Genomic DNA, 18824 nt, shown 5'->3' on the forward strand with positions numbered 1-18824 from the left:
TTCTCTCCAAAGGTCTCTTTAATTTTCCTGTAGGCAGTATCTATCTTACCCCTAGTGAGACAAGCCTCTACATCCTTACATTTGTCCTCTAGCCATCCCTGCTTAGCCATTTTGGACTTCCTGTCGATCTCATTTTTGAGACGTTTGTATTCCTTTTTGCCTGCTTCATTTACTGCATTTTTATATTTTCTCCTTTCATCAATTAAATTGAATATTTCTTCTGTTACCCAAGGATTTCTATTAGCCCTCGTCTTTTTACCTACTTGATCCTCTGCTGCCTTCACTACTTCATCCCTCAGAGCTACCCATTCTTCTTCTGCTGTATTTCTCTCCCCCATTCCTGTCAATTGTTCCCTTATGCTCTCCCTGAAACCCTGTACAACCTCTGGTTCTTTCAGTTTATCCAGGTCCCATCTCCTTAAATTCCCACCTTTTTGCAGTTTCTTCAGTTTCAATCTGCAGTTCATAACCAATAGGTTGTGGTCAGAATCCACATCTGTCCCTGGAAATGTCTTGCAATTTAAAACCTGGTTCCTAAATCTCTGTCTTACCATTATATAATCTATCTGATACCTTTTCGTATCTCCAGGATTCTTCTAGGTATACAACCTTCTTTTATGATTCTTGAACCAACTGTTAGCTATGATTAAGTTATGCTCTGTGCAAAATTCTACAAGGTGGCTTCCTCTTTCATTTCTTCCCCCCAATCCATATTCACCTACTATGTTTCCTTCTCCCCTTTTTTCTACTGACGAATTCCAGTCACCCATGACTATTAAATTTTCGTCTCCCTTCACGACCTGAATAATTTCTTTTATCTCGTCATACATTTCATCAATTTCTTCATCATCTGCAGAGCTAGTTGGCATATAAACTTGTACTACTGTAGTAGGCATGGGCGTTGTGTCTATCTTGGCCACAATAATGCGTTCACTATGCTGTTTGTAGTAGCTAACCCGCACTCCTATTTTTTTATTCATTATTAAACCTACTCCTGCATTACCCCTATTTGATTTTGTATTTATAACCCTGTAATCACCTGACCAAAAGTCTTGTTCCTCCTGCCACCGAACTTCACTAATTCCCACTATATCTAACTTTAACCTATCCATTTCTCTTTTTAAATTTTCTAACCTACCTGCCCGATTAAGGGATCTGACATTCCATGCTCAGATCCGTAGAACGCCAGTTTTCTTTCTCCTGATAACAACGTCCTCTTGAGTAGTCCCCGCCCGGAGATATGAATGGGGGACTATTTTACCTCCGGAATATTTTACCCAAGAGGACGCCATCATCATTTAATCATACAGTAAAGCTGCATGTCCTCGGGAAAATTTACGGCTGTAGTTTCCCCTTGCTTTCAGCCGTTCGCAGTACCAGCACAGCAAGGCCGTTTTGGTTAATGTTACAAGGCCAGATCAGTCAATCATCCAGACTGTTGCCCCTGCAACTACTGAAAAGGCTGCTGCCCCTCTTCAGGAACCACATGTTTGTCTGGCCTCTCAACAGATACCCCTCCGTTGTGGTTGCACCTACGGTATGGCCATCTGTATCGCTGAGGCACGCAAGCCTCCCCACCAACGGCAAGGTCCATGGTTCATGGGGGGAGGCAAAATAGATATTGGTTTCAAAGTTTCACTGACCTTCAAAGTAGTCACCAGCATTGTGTATAACACATTGCCAGTGATGTGGAAGTCGTAGGTTACTCTTAACAGTGCCAGTTGCGTTGACAGTTCAAGCAGCACAGTCTCTTGCCTGACAATTGTAGCAGTTCTGAAGTGAATGCCGTGAAGTGTTTCCTTCAGTTTATAAATCGAGTTGAACTCCCGAGGGCTGAAGTCAGGGGAGTGCACTTAGCAGCTCCATCAGTGAAACAAATCAGTAACTGTATGGTCTTGAGCATTGTCCTGCAAAATGATGGTCAGGTCCTGCAAAAAGTGTCATCACTTCTGTCTCTGTGCTGTTCATTTTGGAACACAATCTACGACCAGCTTAGACACAGAAGTGATGACACTTTCTGCAGGACCTGACCGTCATTTTGCAGGACAATGCTCAAGCACGTACAGTGCAAGATGTTACTGATTTGTTTGACTGATGGGGCTGCTAAGTGCTATACCACCTACTGCATTCCCCTGACTTAAGCCCTCGTGAGTTCAACTCGATTTATAAACTGAAGGAAACACTTCACGGCATTCGCTTCAGAACTGCTACAAATTCGTCGGGCAATAGACTGCGCCACTCAAACCTTCAACACAACTGGCACTGCTAAGAGTATCCTACGAGTTCTAAATCGCTGGCAACGAGTTATACACAATGCTGGTGACTACTTTGAAGGTCAGTAAAACTTTGAAACACACATCTATTTTGTACGAGCTGTAAATAAATAGTTGCCGCTATTAAAGTTCCAACCCTCATACATGTGTTTCTGTTTGTTTTAATTGTCGTTTCTACTTTGGTAATCGTTGTTGCCACAATCGCGTCATGATCACTCATACCAGTTTTGGTGTGGACATTCTCAAAGAGGTTTTTTTTCGTCACGAGTGGAGTCCCTAACTAGATTTTCGTGGTAGTTTCCAGAAAAGGCATTTAGTAATATCCCACAAGATGTCTTTATCACACCCACCACTAATAAAACTTTTACTTTCCAAATTAATTGTTGGTTGATTAAAGTCTGCACCAGTGATTGGGGAACTTACATACAAGTGAACTGAGGTTTTCTCTAAAGTTTTCTGTTACATCTGGAGATGAGTCTGGTGGACAATAGAAGGATCCAGGTATCATTTTATGCCCACTCCTGATACTGAGTCTTGCCCAAAGTCTCACATGCAGCTTCAATATCTACCTTGGTGGATTTGAGTTTCTTGACAACTGCAACAAATAGAGCACCTACATTTCTCGTTTTCCTATCCTTTCAATACACACTCACATTTTCCCCAAAAATCTCACAGCTATCAGTTTCAGATTTCAACCAGCTTCCTCTACCTATTTTTATTTGAGCTTCACTGCCTTTCAGGAGTGCTTCAAACTCTGGCTCTTTGTTGCGAATGCTTTGGCAGTTAACCAATAGGATTTTGATACTTTCACCTGTGGGGGAATCATTTCTATCAATCTTACACTGATTCTTCTTGGTTTCCTACAGCTGTCAGTATCTGGATTGAATGAAGAGTGTACAGTTCTCAACCATATGGCACAAGTTCAGGAAGTCACGGGCTACCTTGTCACAGAGCCTTCGAAGTCTTTCCACTTCACTCTGAACCAAAGGGCTACAATTAGTTCTGGGGACAATCCTGCAGATTGTGAGATTCGTTTAAACTCCATATGCAAAGCTGATCTTCTCAATCTACTTTGTCAGTCACGGAATGACAAGTATGACCCCGGAGCCCAAACAACAGGCATCATTTGTTCCTGCATGTGCCACAGTCTGCAGTTGATTGCATCCTGTTCGCTCGAGGCCGAACGTTTGAACCGCCAATGTTAATAGATCCCGTATCCTTTTGTGTTTACCTGTGCTTGACAACTACAAAACAGGTTTCCCCAGAAAGTTGAAGTGAGTCCCACTGGCTCAGTTTCAGTGAAAGACAGCAGCTCGAACTTGTTGGTTAGGGGGATCAATACACCACTTGAGTCTTTCCTCATCCCTGTCCATCCTGTACAGGATGCCAAGATCTATCATTGACATGCCATTTGCGGTAAAGTGGATGAGCAATGACAGATTCTATACTTTCTGCAGAGGAGATAGGATCCGTAGGAGAGAATAGTACTTGAGTTACCTCTGGTGCCGGTTCGCAGAAGCTCTTCCAACACACTGATTTGCAGCAGATGCCTATTGTTTGACAGTAGGCAGGGCGATTTCCAGCTTCTTACGTATGTCAACCAATTAACGTAGTTGCAGTGTCAGATTGACTCATTTTGAACATTAGTTTTTTCTTGTTGTGCTTCTTTTTGTTATTTACAATAGCTTAATGCCTTTTCTGACAGTGTTACCACAGTCTTATCATGATTCTTGCACCATCCTCCTCAACTCTGCCTGCTGGTGATTAAGATGGTGGTGAGGTGGATGCCGGCTTGTAGATATTCAGTGAGAAATGGTCAGTTTTGTTCATAAGAACTGGTGTAGTAGAAAATGGTGTAATTTGAAGGGGGAAGGAGAGGGGAGATGTGGGGAAATGTAGCTTTGAGATAAATTTCAGATGCTAAGGAATGCATGATATTTTTTGTTCCTTTCTCATTTGTCCCTGTCCTATTGCAACGGAGGATGATACTACTTGGATACTTTTTAAAAGTTAGTGTATCGAATGGTTTTTTAATTAGTGATGCATGAGTAAAGTGTTGCTCACATAGCAAGATTGTTTTGTAGGTATCTTGCTGTTACATGCTTCTGCCGTGTGTGTATTGTTACTTCCTAACTGTTTGCAAAGATTGATTGCATTGTTAGCTGTAACAGGTAGAAAATGCAATTTTGACTGAGAGATACACTGATGCAGCAGTGTTCATCTTCAGCATGCCACTGTAGAAGTTGGCACAGAAACAGCTGAGTAAAAAATCGGTGCAGTTCACACATTTATTTATTATTCAAAACAACTTTAGAGTTCATGTGAGACAACTTGTGCAAGATGTGTGTGCAAATTTGAAATTCTAGATTCACACATTTTACTGTTGGCGTCGCTTCTGTATATTCTTTCATTGATTGTATCAATACATATTTGTATTGTGCTATATTGTGAAATTTCTAACACTCCTACTGCCATGGTAAACTTGTACTGTTGTTGTCAATTGTAGCCTCAAATTTAGCGCTCTTTCAAAATTTTTGAGATCGGTAGGCCTACCTTCATTCAAAACAATCTTTCTCTAATTCCATTGTACACCTATGTGAGAAGCAGATCTTTTTTGAGAATTTTTGGACACTTACAAAACTATTTTTGTAAATTATTGTTACGAGTGTTTTGGATAATTCATTTGATAGCAAATCAACGTTTGTGATTCACAGTTACTGCCAAATAATAGATCATCACATATTTCATTGTATATCAGTACAAATAAATGAGCATTTTTGAGAATTTTCAGAAGGTAGCATTGTTCTGTGCATAATCTAATTTGTTGTAAATTGACATTTATGATTTAGTTCCTGTAGCAGATATTGTAACTAACACATTATGTTAAAACTTGTTTTCCTTTAAAGAGAACTGTATATTTGTTACATATACTGTAGATTAATTCTATTTTAGGGTTTGCTAACAACTGCAATTAACCTCAGAAAGTTTTAGGAAACAAGTAATTTTTACCGTGGGTTTTTCAGTTGCATTGATTGTAATCTTTGTTTTGTGTATTTGCTTCAGTTCTTAGAGAAAATTAGTAAGTTTCTAGCCTAACTTATTAAAAGATAATCAGCAGGCTTAGTTTTAAATTATTTATTCACTGTCCTTTTATACATTGCACCAGCCAAAATGCAGCCACACTCTAAATGCTGTTCTTGAACATGGAATGAGTTGGGTGACATTTGTAGGCAACTGGAAATCACACTGACTAATGTCAAATGATTGGCAGCTGCTGTGAATTTCTGTGCTGGAAGAGCTCCCAAGAGTCATGTACCTATGGTACACCTCAAGTACTGTCCTCTCATGTGGGTCGTATCTCCTCTGCAGGAAGTATGGGACCAATTATTTCTTGTCCACTTGACTCGGAGTGGTGTTTCAATGGTAGGGTAGGCGCCCTATAGAGGGTTCACGGGGACTAGGGAGGACTTGGATTGTTACACCAACTCGCTAATAAAAAATTCTGATGTGTTGTCTTTCACTCTAACTGAAACTGAGCCAGTGGGACTCAATTCACCTGTTTGGGGGAAACCTGTTGTTTCTGGTGTCAAGGGGAGGCAAACACAAAAGGGGAGGAGTCTATTCATCGTTGACAGTTCAAACGTATGGTGAATGATTGAACCCCGTAGGGAAATGGCAGTAAGGTACAGGAAAGGACACCAGGTGCACTCTTTATGTATGCCTGGGGTCTCATTCCACATGTTGAAGAGGCTATTTGCTGTCATCTTGGTTCAGAAGTCTTACTTGGAGCATTCCATCGACTAGCAGAGAAAGTTGAGAAGACCAGCCTCATGCATAAAAATTCAATGAAGCTCACATTTTGCAGTATTGCCCCCAGACCTGTCATGCCCCTTCACTTCTGCATGGAGTGGAAGGATGGAACCAGAACCTTTGAAGGTTCAGTGACCAGCTGGGCTTCAACTTCCTGGACTTTTGCAATAGTGTTGAGAACTTTTTCTCCCTAATCAGGCCTAACCAGGTTTCGGGGTACACTGAAGGCTTTTTTTTTTTTTTAGGTTAGGCAACTCTCCATCCAATCCAGAAAACAATGTTGTTGTTGTTGTGGTCTTCAGTCCTGAGACTGGTTTGATGCAGCTCTCCATGCTAATCTTTCCTGTGCAAGCTCCTTCATCTCCCAGTACCTACTGCAACCTACATCCTTCTGAATCTGCTTAGTGTATTCATCTCTTGGTCTCCCTCTACGATTTTTACCCTCCACACTGCCCTCCAATGTTAAATTTGTGATCCCTTGATGCCTCAGGACATGTCCTACCAACCGATCCCTTCTTCTAGTCAAGTTGTGCCACAAACTTCTCTTCTCCCCAGTCCTATTCAATACCTCCCCATTAGTTATGTGATCTACCCACCTTATCTTCAGCATTCTTCTGTAGCACCACATTTCGAAAGCTTCTATTCTCTTCTTGTCCAAGCTATTTCTTGTCCATGTTTCACTTCCATACATGGCTACACTCCATACAAATACTTTTAGAAATGACTTCCTGAAACTTAAATCTATACACGATGTTAACAAATTTCTCTTCCTCAGAAATGCTTTCCTTGCCATTGCCAGTCTACATTTTGTATCCTCTCTACTTCGACCATCATCAGTTATTTTGCTCCCCAAATAGCAAAACTCCTTTACTACTTTAAGTGTCTCATTTCCTAATCGAATTCCCTCAGCATCACCTGACTTAATTCGACTATATTCCATTGTCCTCGTTTTGCTTTTGTTGATGTTCATCTTATATCCTCCTTTCAAGACACTGTCCATTCCGATCAACTGCTCTTCCAAATCCTTTGCTGTCTCTGACAGAATTACAATGTCATCGGCGAACCTCAAAGTTTTTATTTCTTCTCCATGGATTTTAATACCTACTCCAAATTTTTCTTTTGTTTCCTTTACCGCTTGCTCAATATACATATTGAATAACATAGGGGAGAGGCTACAACTCTCTCACTCCCTTCCCAACCACTGCTTCCCTTTCATGCCCCTCGACTCTTATAACTGCCATCTGGTTTCTGTACAAATTGTAAATAGCCTTTCGCTCCCTGTATTTTACCCCTGCCACCTTTAGAATTTGAGAGAGAGTATTCCAGTCAACATTGTCAAAAGCTTTCTCTACGTCTACAAATGCTAGAAACATAGGTTTGCCTTTCCTTAATCTTTCTTCTAAGATAAGTCATAAGGTCAGTATTGTGTCACGTGTTCCAACATTTCTACGGAATCCAAACTGATCTTCCCCGAGGTCAACTTCTACCAGTTTTTCCATTCGTCTGTAAATAATACGCATTAGTATTTTGCAGCTGTGACTTATTAAACTGATAGTTCGGTAATTTTCACATCTGTCAACACCTGCTTTCTTTGGGACTGGAATTATTATATTCTTCTTGAAGTCTGAGGGTATTTCGCCTGTTTCATACATCTTGCTCACCAGATGGTAGAGTTTTGTCAGGGCTGGCTCCCCCATGGCCGTCAGTAGTTCCAATGGAATGTTGTCTACTCCGGGGGCCTTGTTTGGACTAGGTCTTTCAGTGCTCTGTCAAACTCTTCACGCAGTATCGTATCTCCCATTTCATCTTCATCTACATCCTCTTCCATTTCCATAATATTGTCCTTAAGTACATCGCCCTTGTATAGACCCTCTATAAAACAATAGCTGTAGAAAACCCGGAAATATCAATGTAAGATCGAAAGTAATGCCTCCCACAGATAATAATAGTTAACTGACGAAGCATTTGCAACAAAATGCCAGAGTTCTTGCTCCTGAAAAGGAGTGAAGCACACATAATATGAGGAGCAGAAAGCTGTTTGAAACCTGAAATTGATAGCAGTGAGATTTTTGGGGAGAATTTCAGTGGATATTGAAAGGTGGGGCAAATGGGAAGTGGAGGTGGTGAATTTGTTGCTGTAGACAAGAAAGTCAAATCCATGAAGACAGAAATTGAAGCTGCATGGGAGATTGATAGGGTAAGACCCAGTATCCCGTGTGGGCATAAAATGGTCTATTGATATGATTGAGAACTTCAGAGAAAACCTCAGTTCACTATACGTAAGTTCTGCAATGATATAGTAATTGTCAGTGGAGATTCTAATCGTCTGCCAATCAATTGGGAAAATTAAAGAGTTTTGTTAAGCCATCCTGTGAAATGTTACTAAATGCCTTCTCTGAAAACTATCTAGAACAGATAGTTAGGAGTCCCCAGTCATGATGGAATTGTATTGGATCTAATGTCAACAAATAGACCTGATGTCTTTGAGGATGTCCACATCAAAACTGATAACAATGTCTGTGACACTGTTGTGGCAGCAATGAGTACAAAGGACAGCTCAAACAAGCAGAAGCATATATATGTTCAGCACACTAGATAAAAAATCAGTAGTGTCATATCTCAAGTGAGGAACTAGAAACTTTCACCACAGGACAGGAGTATGTAGAGGAACTGCGGCTCAAGTTTAAAAGTATAATTGATGATGCAGTGGATAGATATGTACCCAGTAGAACACTTCATAATGGGAGGGAACCTCCATGATATACCGTCACTTTGAAGAAACTTCTAAAGAAACGGAGATTACTGCATAACTGGTAGCATAGGGCTGTTAATAGAGAAATGCTAAATGCAATGCATTTGGCTGACAAGTGAGAAATGACTATCGTCTCAGGATACTGTCAAATGATCTTCCACAAAACCTAAAGAAATTCTGGTTGCATGTAAAGGCTGTTAGTGGCAGCAAAGTTAGTGTCCAGTCCCTAATGAAAGAGACAGGAACTGAAATTGGGGGTACCAAAAAGGAAGCTGAAATGCCTAACTCTATTTTAAAATGTTCCTTTACAAAGTAAAACCCAGGAAAATAGCCCCAATTTAACCATTGTACCATTGAAGAGATGAGTGAAATAAGTCTGTGTTAATGGTGTTGAGAAACAGCTGAAATAGTTAAAATAGAATAAAGCTCAACGCTCTGGTGGAATCCCTGTCAGATTATATACTGAATTTGTGGCTGATTTAGCCCCTCTTCTAACTATAATCTTTTGCTGTTTCCTCGAACAAAAAACTGCCAAGTTCTTGGAAAAAGGCAGAGGTCACACCTGTCTACAGGAAGGGTAGTAGAAGTGATCCACAAAACTGCAGTCCAATATCCTTGATCGATTTGTTGCAGAATCTTAGAACATGTTCTGAGCTCAAACATAATGAGGTATCTTGAACAGAGTGTCGTCCTCAAAGCCAACCAGCATGGATTTCAAAAACATCGATCATGTGAAACCCAACTCGCACTTTTCTTGCATGACATACTGAAAGCTTTGGATCAATGCAACCAGGTAGGATGCAGTTTTCCTTGATTTCCGAACAGCATTTGACTCTGTACTGCGCGCGCGCGCGCGCGCGCCCACACACACACACACACACACACACACACACACACACACACACTTATTGTCAAAAGTACAATCATATGGGGTATGAAGTGAAATTTGTGAATGGATTGAGGGCTTTTTAGTCAGGAGGAGGCAGCATGTTATCTTTGATGGAGAGTCATAATCAGATGTGGAAATAACTTCGGACGTGTCTCAGGGAAGTGTGTTGGGACTCTTGCTGTTCATGTTGTATATTAATGACCTTGCAGACAATATTATATTAACAAATGTTCAGAAACGTAAAATTGCGCAATTCACAAAACAAAAAACCATGGTATTCTATGACTATAATATCAGTGAGTCACAATTGGAATCGGCCAACTCGTACATATACGTGGATGTAACATTTTGTAGAGATATGAAATGGGATGATCACATAGGCTCAGTCGTGGGTGAAGCAGGTGATAGACTTTGGTTTATTGATAGAATACTGAGGACCTGCAATCAATCTAGAAAGGAGATTGCTTATAAATTACTCATTCTAGTGGTTCTAGAGTATTAATCAAGTGTGTGGGACCCATACAAAATAGGGCTAACAGGGTATACTGAATGTGTACAGAGAAAGGCAGTATGAATGCTCACAGTCTTGTTTGACCCATGGGGGTGTCCCGCAGAGATGCTGAAGAAACTGAACTAGAAGAATCTTGACGATAGATGTAAACTATCCCAAAAAGTCTGGTAACAAAGTTTCAAGTACAGTTTTGAAGTGATGGCTCTAGGAATATACAACAAGCCCCTATTGATTGTGAGGATGAGATTAGAATAATTACAGCATGCACACAGCTGCTCTCCATATGTGAATGGAATGGAAAAAAACCCTAATTACTGGTACAGTTGTACATGGCCTGTGCCATGCACTTCAGTGTTTTGCAGAGTGTAGATATAAATGTATTTATAAATTGCTTGTGAAGCATAGTATTTTATGGGTAGTTATGGATGAGTTTCAAAGTGGGATATGGAGAACCAACATTATGATGTTGCTACATGGGAGAACCTTGAATAGTGTCCATGAGACTATTGAAGATTATTTTCTCGTCTGATGGACATACCACCTCATGCATACTTCAACGATTTTGTGTAATTTAAAATGTCTTAGGACATGTGAGGCAGATGTCAAATTTGGATGAAAGTTTTGACAACTTTACCTATATTTGGCGACATCAGCTATGTGGTTGTCCCCATATAATTTCTACAGCTTTTGTTGCCTACATTTCTGTCCAGCTTTCGTCAGAGGAACTGTTGTTTCTGAAACTATGTAACTGTGACACTATCTTTGTCAAGTTTCAACAGCATTATATGCCATTAAGAAGTTAATCTTCTGTGTCCCTTTGGTATGAGAATTCATTTTAAACATGTAAGTAATTTAATTTACTATCACTGATTTTTATATAACAATTTGTTATGCCTCTGCTACAGTAGTTCTACATTGTTGACTAAATTTTTTGCAGCCTGATTATCAGCCTACCAGCCCAGATAATCTCAGTCAGATGATGTCTGGAATGTCAGTTGCTCAACAAGGTTTCAACAAATTGTGGGTAAGTATATCTTACAATGTAATTGAGTCTCTTGCCTGTAAGAGAAGTTCTTGCTTTCTTCTGCTATACCCTAATTTTTCTGTCTGAAACAACAACGTAAAAATTTGTGGAATATAATTGTTAGTGGGTGGTGTTCTTTTTGTAGTGTAAAGAAAATTTTATAACTGTTCTAGAGTAAATTTATCTCCAAATAGTGTGCTAGAGGTGGCATTGATTTGTCAACAAACAGTGCACTACATCTGGTGTGTTTTATCAGATTTTTCTCAATTCTGAGGGCTACCAGTTTCCAGTCACAGGAAGCAAAGCATTTTATTCTGTTGTGATCAGCTGTGTTCTTTCATTAAATAAGCTAAGAATGTTGGTGTCTAGCAAACTCCTACCACAAGAGATATATAAAGATCTGTACAAGATGTAATAAGCAATAAAAAAGGAAATGTTGAAGTCGGGTAATGTAAGATCGTTCCCAAAGATCAAGGACATCTTGCAAAGAGCGGCCTACCTGAACTGGCAATGGGCTGGCCACATTGCTAGAGGCAAACATGAGAGGTGGGCAAAACTGGTGATGCAGTTGAGTTCAGGAAGCAGATGAAGGTCCAGAAGAAGACCACCAGACTGGTGAAATAAGGACAAGATCACACTAGTGCTGGAGGAACCTGCTAAAAGTGCACCTGAATGTTTGACTTGAAGAGCCCTTGCCATTTTGTGATAGAAATGGCTGATCATGATGAAGCTAAAGATATCAGACAGTGATTTTGCATGTTTTTACTGGAGTAATGTTTTCAATTTTGAATTGTTCAGTAGAGATACTTCTGCAATGTTTAGCTGTTTTTGGTAACACTAAATAATTGTTCTGAATTACCTGTATTAATGTGGACGGCATCTGAAATTTTCAATCTTTTTTTTTATTCGGTCTGTTGGTTGGGTATTGGAAAGATCACCACCAGGTATTCAGCCAGGTTGCCAGGTTGCGTCATCCAAATTGTGTGATACTTTGCCAAGACATGTAGGCATCGTGAGGCCATCATGATGCCTGAATATCTTTCTGTGAGTGCCAACTTGTAAATCCTCTCCATGTTATTGAGGAACAAACAGTGGCCATACTTGCTGAAAAGGATGGGAAATCTGCCACTGGAACATGACCTGTGGTTTGTGAGAGACTGCTGAAAACATGTGTGTGGTGTCATTCCAGCACCTCAGTTGGTGTGGCATATGCCATACTTTTAACAGTGAAGACACAGTCTGAATAAGAGTATTCAGTTATATTAAATAGTACATTATTATGATGTACAGTCAAGATCAAACTGTATTTCACCAATTTCGAAAATTACTAGTTTTGACCTGTGAACATATTATGAAGACTAGTGTCTGCTACCAATGAAAGCCAATGGGAGTATCTACATATTGATTTGTTAGCCATTTTTTTTACATTTTGACATATTTATTGTGGACCATTGTAGTAAGTATAGACAGTGTTCCATGATATTGTCTTCCTGTTTGTTAAAGAACATTTTAATCAATAATTAGTCTTTTAATAACTACATCATCATCATCATTTATTTTGCTGGAGATATCTAGGACCATGTTAAGTCTTGTTACATTTGGCAGAGAACTAAGCTTTCTTTGAAGCCTAGATATCCTTCATGCTTTGTGAATGGGCGTGATTGCTCTCCATCATTCAAGGGGCAGCACATCTTTTTATTTCCTTCAGCTTGGTTTAGCCATTCCTCAACATCGACTTCTGGAAGAGATTCCTGTAGCAAGTGACTTTGGGTTTTATTTGTTGGAGTTCAAGGATTTTTTTATTTCTAAACTAGAGAATTGTGGATTTTGGAGTTGAATAAAAAAGTGGAAGATCTTCTTGGTTAACCTGTTCCTGCCTATTCTTTTGAGGTACCTTAAAATTGTTACACATATTGTGCAGGTTGTCTGTAATTCTCTCTGTTTTGCGATGGATTCCTTATTGGATCAAGTTTGCTGGATGTTACTCATGTAATTGGATGCCATGGATGGTGGTCTAATGATTCTGTGCTCTTTTTCTCCAGTTCTTTGACAAGCCTTTTGTGTGCCTTTAGGGATCGGGTTGTGGCTCCATACATAGCTATTGGCTTCAGAAGTGTTTCATAGTGATGTATCTTAGTGTTTTGTGAAAAGCATTTCTAGTTTTAGATCGTGTGTGATGTTCGATAGGCTATTTCAACTTTATGCTTCCTTGTCCAGTCTATTTTTAGGGTTCTTTAGTCCAGTCGGTAAAAATGGAACCCCCAATAGGATTGTTTTGTTGTCTACGTCTGTCTGTCAGACTGTTCAAATCCCTTTTTCTCAGGAATGGGTTCCCCCAGGGGCTCACTGTTCTTTCATGAGTTATTGCGCAGCACACATTGGGCCCTGAGCTATTGGAGCCCATTCTTCATTCCCAGGCTGCATTTCCTTCACTGTGACCCTCGCTCCTCATCCTCACTCCTACTCTGCTGACCCTTCCTTCCCTTCTCTTGGCATTCTTATCTATGTCAATCTAGCTGTCCATGTGGTTCCCTGTATTCCTAGCGGTTTTGTTCCTTTTGCCTATTTGATCTCCACTTCTAGATTTTCTGTCTTCAGTGTGAGCCATTTGAGGAAGAATTCCCTCCCTAATGTCCACGCTGTGGAGCCCTGCCCTTTCTGCCCCTTGCCCCCCCCCCCTCCTCCCCCTTCCTTCCTTGCCATAGCCCCCCTTCTGCCCTGCTAGGTCACCAGCATGTGTTAAAAGTCTGTGTGGTGAAGCTGTTATGTATCTGTCAGGCTGAGCCCCTTGACAACAGAGGTATCACACTACTGATACCTGAGCTGTTGCTTCCCCATGTATGCCAAGGAGTGGTTGCTTGTCATCCTGGAGCATCAGCATCCCTGGCAACAGCCACCATGCCGGACGACACGTACTGTGGCTGGGTAGCAGCCATGGGGGAGAGCCCCTGCTCGGAGTGGGTGGTATCAGGGTAGATGCTTGGTGCATGAAGTGGATCAAGCAGCAAAAATCTGGCTGTTCTCAAATGGCTGTCTTGGGAATGGTACCGGATCATTGACTACTGCTTTATATGACCCTGAAACCTTCCCTTTCCGGGTCACACCCTGGGAGAAGAGCCGGGTTCGCCATCTTAGGATGAAACACTGTCCACACTACCTGGTCTGTACTGGGATGGGTGAAGACACATTCACCACCACAAAGCCATCGTTTTTTTGTGGAGAATATGAAGGACAAGTTTGGTGAAGTGGAGTCTCTCGGCATGATGTGGTTGGATCTCCAGTTAATCAAAGCTGCTTCAGCCACCCAGTCTGCAGCTCTTCGTGCTTGTGATCATCTTGGCGATCTCCTGGTGTTTATTGCTCGTCATCAGCCTCTGAATATGGTCCGGGAAGTGATTTGTAATTGGAACCTCATACTTCAAATTGATGAGTAACTCTGGGCTAATCTGAAACGACACGGTATTCAGTTCATTAGATGTGTGCAGAAGGATCATAAAGACTAATGCATCAATACTGGTGCCTTTGTTTTGGCTTTTGAGGGGGTATCCTCCTAGAGAGGGTCAAAGCAACGTGTTACCAATGTGGTGTGAAGCCATACGCCCTGCTACCCACAAGGTGCTTTTGGTGCTTGCGTTTTGGATATATGTCTTCGTGCCGTAAGGCAGACTCGCTGTGTGGTGACTGGACACCCATTCCATGAGAGAAGTCGCTGTGTTTTGCCACCTGTGTGTGTGCAAATTGTCATGACCACCACTCTCCCTGCTCACCAGACTGCCCTGCTTATAAGTAAGAAAAGAATAGACAAGACTGTAAGTCCGTGGATCGTCTATCTTATAGTGAGACTCGTCAGCAATATGACTGACTCCACCCTGTGTCAGTGTTTTCTACTTTTGCCTCTGTTGCATCCTTTCTCCCTCCTATACTTGGTCCTGTCCCCCATCTCCTGTGGTTCTCCCTTCCCTTTCCTCCACCCCAATCGATCTCATCTCTTCCCCTCAAGAAACTGCTCCTCCTCCTCAGCCAGAGAAGAAATCCTCTCCTCTGGCTCTTGCTTGGGACGGGGCTCCCTCTTGGAACACCCCTCCCTGGCATTCTCAAGATAGAAAGCCTGCAACCTCGGCTCGCACAAGGGAACCACAGTCAAAGGTCCCAAAGCATGTCGCTCTCTGTCCAATCCGAACATTGCTCCCACCCTCTAACGGAGGAGGAGAGGAGGAGGAGGAGAAGGAGAAGCAGTAGCAGTGCAAGTCCAAGGATGAGGCTTCCCTGGCATCCTAGGGAAGCTCCACCCCCTCCTCACTCCAAATCAGATCCAGTTTTTATGGATGTCACCCTATCCTCGTGTGTGTGGTGACCACTGACCCGATGACATGATGTCCGCTCGGCTTCTTTGTGTCTAACCTGGACTCTCACCACTCGATAATCCAGTGGAATTGCAATGGATATTACTGTCACCTACTGGAAATACAACTAGTTTCCTTTTTTCTCCATTCTGTCTTGCTCTTCAAGATATGCACTTCCGTGATGACCACTCTGAAATGTTTGATGGTTATCGGACGGTTCTGTCAGAACTGTGCCGTTACCGAGATAGCATCTAGAGGGGTCTGCACTTTTGTGACATTAATGACTGGATTCCCCTTCTTACCAAACTGGAAGCAATAGCGGTATGAGTGCAAATGATCCCCAGCAATCACTATTTGCAGTGTCGACCTCCCTCCAGGTAGGCCATTTCCTAATGTTGAACTGCCTACCTTAATACAGCAACTCCCGCCCCCATATCTCCCCCTTGGGAACTTCAGTGCAGACCACCCCCCTGTGACTAGAGATCTTCTAATTGGCCACCTTATTACAGACTTTGATATATCTCCTCAATGATGACGCTCCTACACACTTCAGTGTTGCTCATGGCACCTTTTCTGCCATTGATCTCACGATCTCCTCCCCTGCTCTCATGGCTTCACTACATAGGTCTCACCTCATGATGAGCTTTGTGACAGTGTCCACTTTCCTGTGATTCTGTTGTTCCCCTAACACCGCCAGGCAGACCGTCCCCCATTTTGGGCATTCTGTAGAGCCAAGTGGCCCATATATACATTTGCTGTGCACTTTGTCAACTCTCTCTTAGATTGCATTGATGTGGTTGTGCAAGACATCTCTGACACTATTCTTAATGCCACTGGCACTGCTATCCTGCTATACACACGTCCCCTTCATGGTCGAGTGGTACCATGATGGACCGAGGATGTAAGAGTCGCAATCCAGGACCACCAATGGGCACTGCAACAAATTAAATAACACCCTCACAGACTAACCTTATCGCTTTTAGGTGTCTCCGTGCTAAGGTTTGCTACATTATTAAACAGAGTATAAAAAAATACTTGTTTCTTCTCGGGGGATGTAACCCTCTTCATTGCAGGTTTGGTCCAAGGTCTGTAGCCTTCTCAGCAGCCAGTGACTTTCAACTGTCCAGGGTCTTATCCCACAGGGTGTTTTGTGTATTGATCCATCGATCCTTGTAGAACACCTCGCGACAGCATCGGTGTTCTCATCCTATCCCACTACCTTTCTCTGGCAGAAATGATGAATTGTAGAACCCACCTCTGTTTCAACCCCACCAAGCTGAATCTTGTAATGAACCCTTCACTGAGTGGGAACCCTGGTAGGCTCTTACTTCTTCACATGACGTGGCCTCAGGCCCAGATTCCACCCACAATTGTCCTTAAATCAGGGAATAATCCAAGGTCTCTTGACAGTTACCGGTTGATTAGCCAGACCAGCTTACTTTATAAGTTGATCAAGAGGATGGTTAGCTTCTGATTATGTTGGGTGCTTGAATCTTGGAGCGTTTTGTCCCCGTATCAGTGTGGCTTCTGGGAAGGATGATCTACAACTGACCATTTACTCAGATTGGAAACAACAATATGACAGGCTTTTGCTAAATGCAGACACCTTGTTGCAGTCTTCTTTGACCTACATAGGGCATAAATTTTAGTTACCTTCCATGACTGGGTATTTCACGACCCCCTTCAGATTTTTATCTGCGAGTTTTTATCCCACTGGCCTTGCAGGCTAGACTTGGCATTTCACTCAGCACCCCTTGATCCAGGAGAATGGATCTCACAGTGTTCTTGTATTAAGTGTCACACTCTCTCGATGCCATCGATAGGCTTGTAACTTGTGTTGGAGTTCTGGTTACTCTGGCATTATATGTCGATTTTTGCAGCTGGAGCAACTCCCACTTGATAGCATCTGCTGAACGCTTGCTCCAAGGCGCCAGTTTTCTCCCTCCAAAACTCGGGTCATGCATTTTGCTGTCAACCCACAGTACATCCCGATCCAGAACTTCATTTAGGCAACCACTGCCTAGATGTTGTAGCACAGTCTTGTTTCTTGGGCCTTATATTTGATAAAAAAAAACTAACATGAATGCCCCATATTCACCACCTGAAGACTACCTGCATGCTGGAGCTTAATGCTCTCCGCCTCCTGGCTCACACATCTTGGAGTGCAGACAGCACCACTTTTCTCCATCATTACCGTGCTCTGGTCTTGTCCAGACTAGATATGGTAGCCAGGTTTATGGCTCAGCGGCACCTTCCACTTTGAAACTGCTTTACTCCTGTTCATCATTGTGGGGTATGTCTGGCTATTGGTGCATTTCACACTAGTTCCATCGACGCCCTCCTCACAGAAGTGGGGATTCTCCCTCTCAAATATGATGGAGCCACCTCCTGGTTTCTTATGCAATCGCCATTCGCCAATTCCCCGACCATCCAATGTACCCTGTCTTCTTTGCAACGAGGGATGTCTCCCTCCTGACACTTGCCCATGGGTGGGATTGCCAGCTGGCATGTGTCTCACTTCCCTCTGTCAGGATCTCCACCTCCACTCACTGAAATGCACCCCGTGTCTTCCCTCCTATAAACCCCCCCCCCCCCCCCCCCTTTTGGATGGCGCCTACACCACAGATTAGGACTGATCTGTTCCAGGGTCCTAAGATCTCTGTCGCCCCTATGATTTTTCTGGTGTCTTGTATGTGCCATCCTTGCAGAGTTCCAGGATGTCACCATCTTCTACACTGATGGTTCTAAGAAAATTGATAAGGTGGGATGCACTTTGTCTCTTACTGGCATGGAACGCCATATACTGCCGGAATCATGTAGTGTGTTCACAGCAGAGCTGCTAGCCATTAACAGGACCCTCCATTTTGTTAAAGAAATCTGGAATAAACAAGGTTTCACAGAACAATTAAGGGGCAAAAAATCAGAACATTGTTAATTTGTGATTATATCATGCGAAAAAAAACTTCAGTATTTGTTTGCTATTCAAACTTCAAATATTCTCAAAACTCTTGGAATTCCTGGGATCAACATGTTGCCAATATTGATGTTGATAACAGGCAAAAATCGTCGAGATTTTCGATTCCTGGGATGGATGAAATGTTTATATGCACAATTAAATTTGTATGGAACCCTCAGAGTGAACTCCCACTCGCACCTGGTCAGTTTCTTCTTGATGATCTTACCTAGGTATTTAAATTTTTCTACCCTGCTGATGTCTCTGTA

General features: G+C 42.1%; 1 protein-coding gene across 2 annotated transcripts in view; it reads left to right on the forward strand.

Annotated features, from left to right (window-relative positions):
* LOC124625773 (protein transport protein Sec24A) overlaps positions 1-18824 on the forward strand; it is a 144467-nt gene that overhangs the window by 45859 nt on the left and 79784 nt on the right. For both annotated transcript variants that reach the window (XM_047149213.1, XM_047149214.1), the window contains exon 6: positions 11173-11259. In XM_047149213.1, coding sequence (XP_047005169.1) covers positions 11173-11259 — 87 coding nt within the window. The remainder of the gene's footprint in view (positions 1-11172; positions 11260-18824) is intronic.

Source organism: Schistocerca americana, chromosome 8, assembly GCF_021461395.2.
Source record: "Schistocerca americana isolate TAMUIC-IGC-003095 chromosome 8, iqSchAmer2.1, whole genome shotgun sequence".
Lineage (NCBI taxonomy): Eukaryota > Metazoa > Arthropoda > Insecta > Orthoptera > Acrididae > Schistocerca > Schistocerca americana.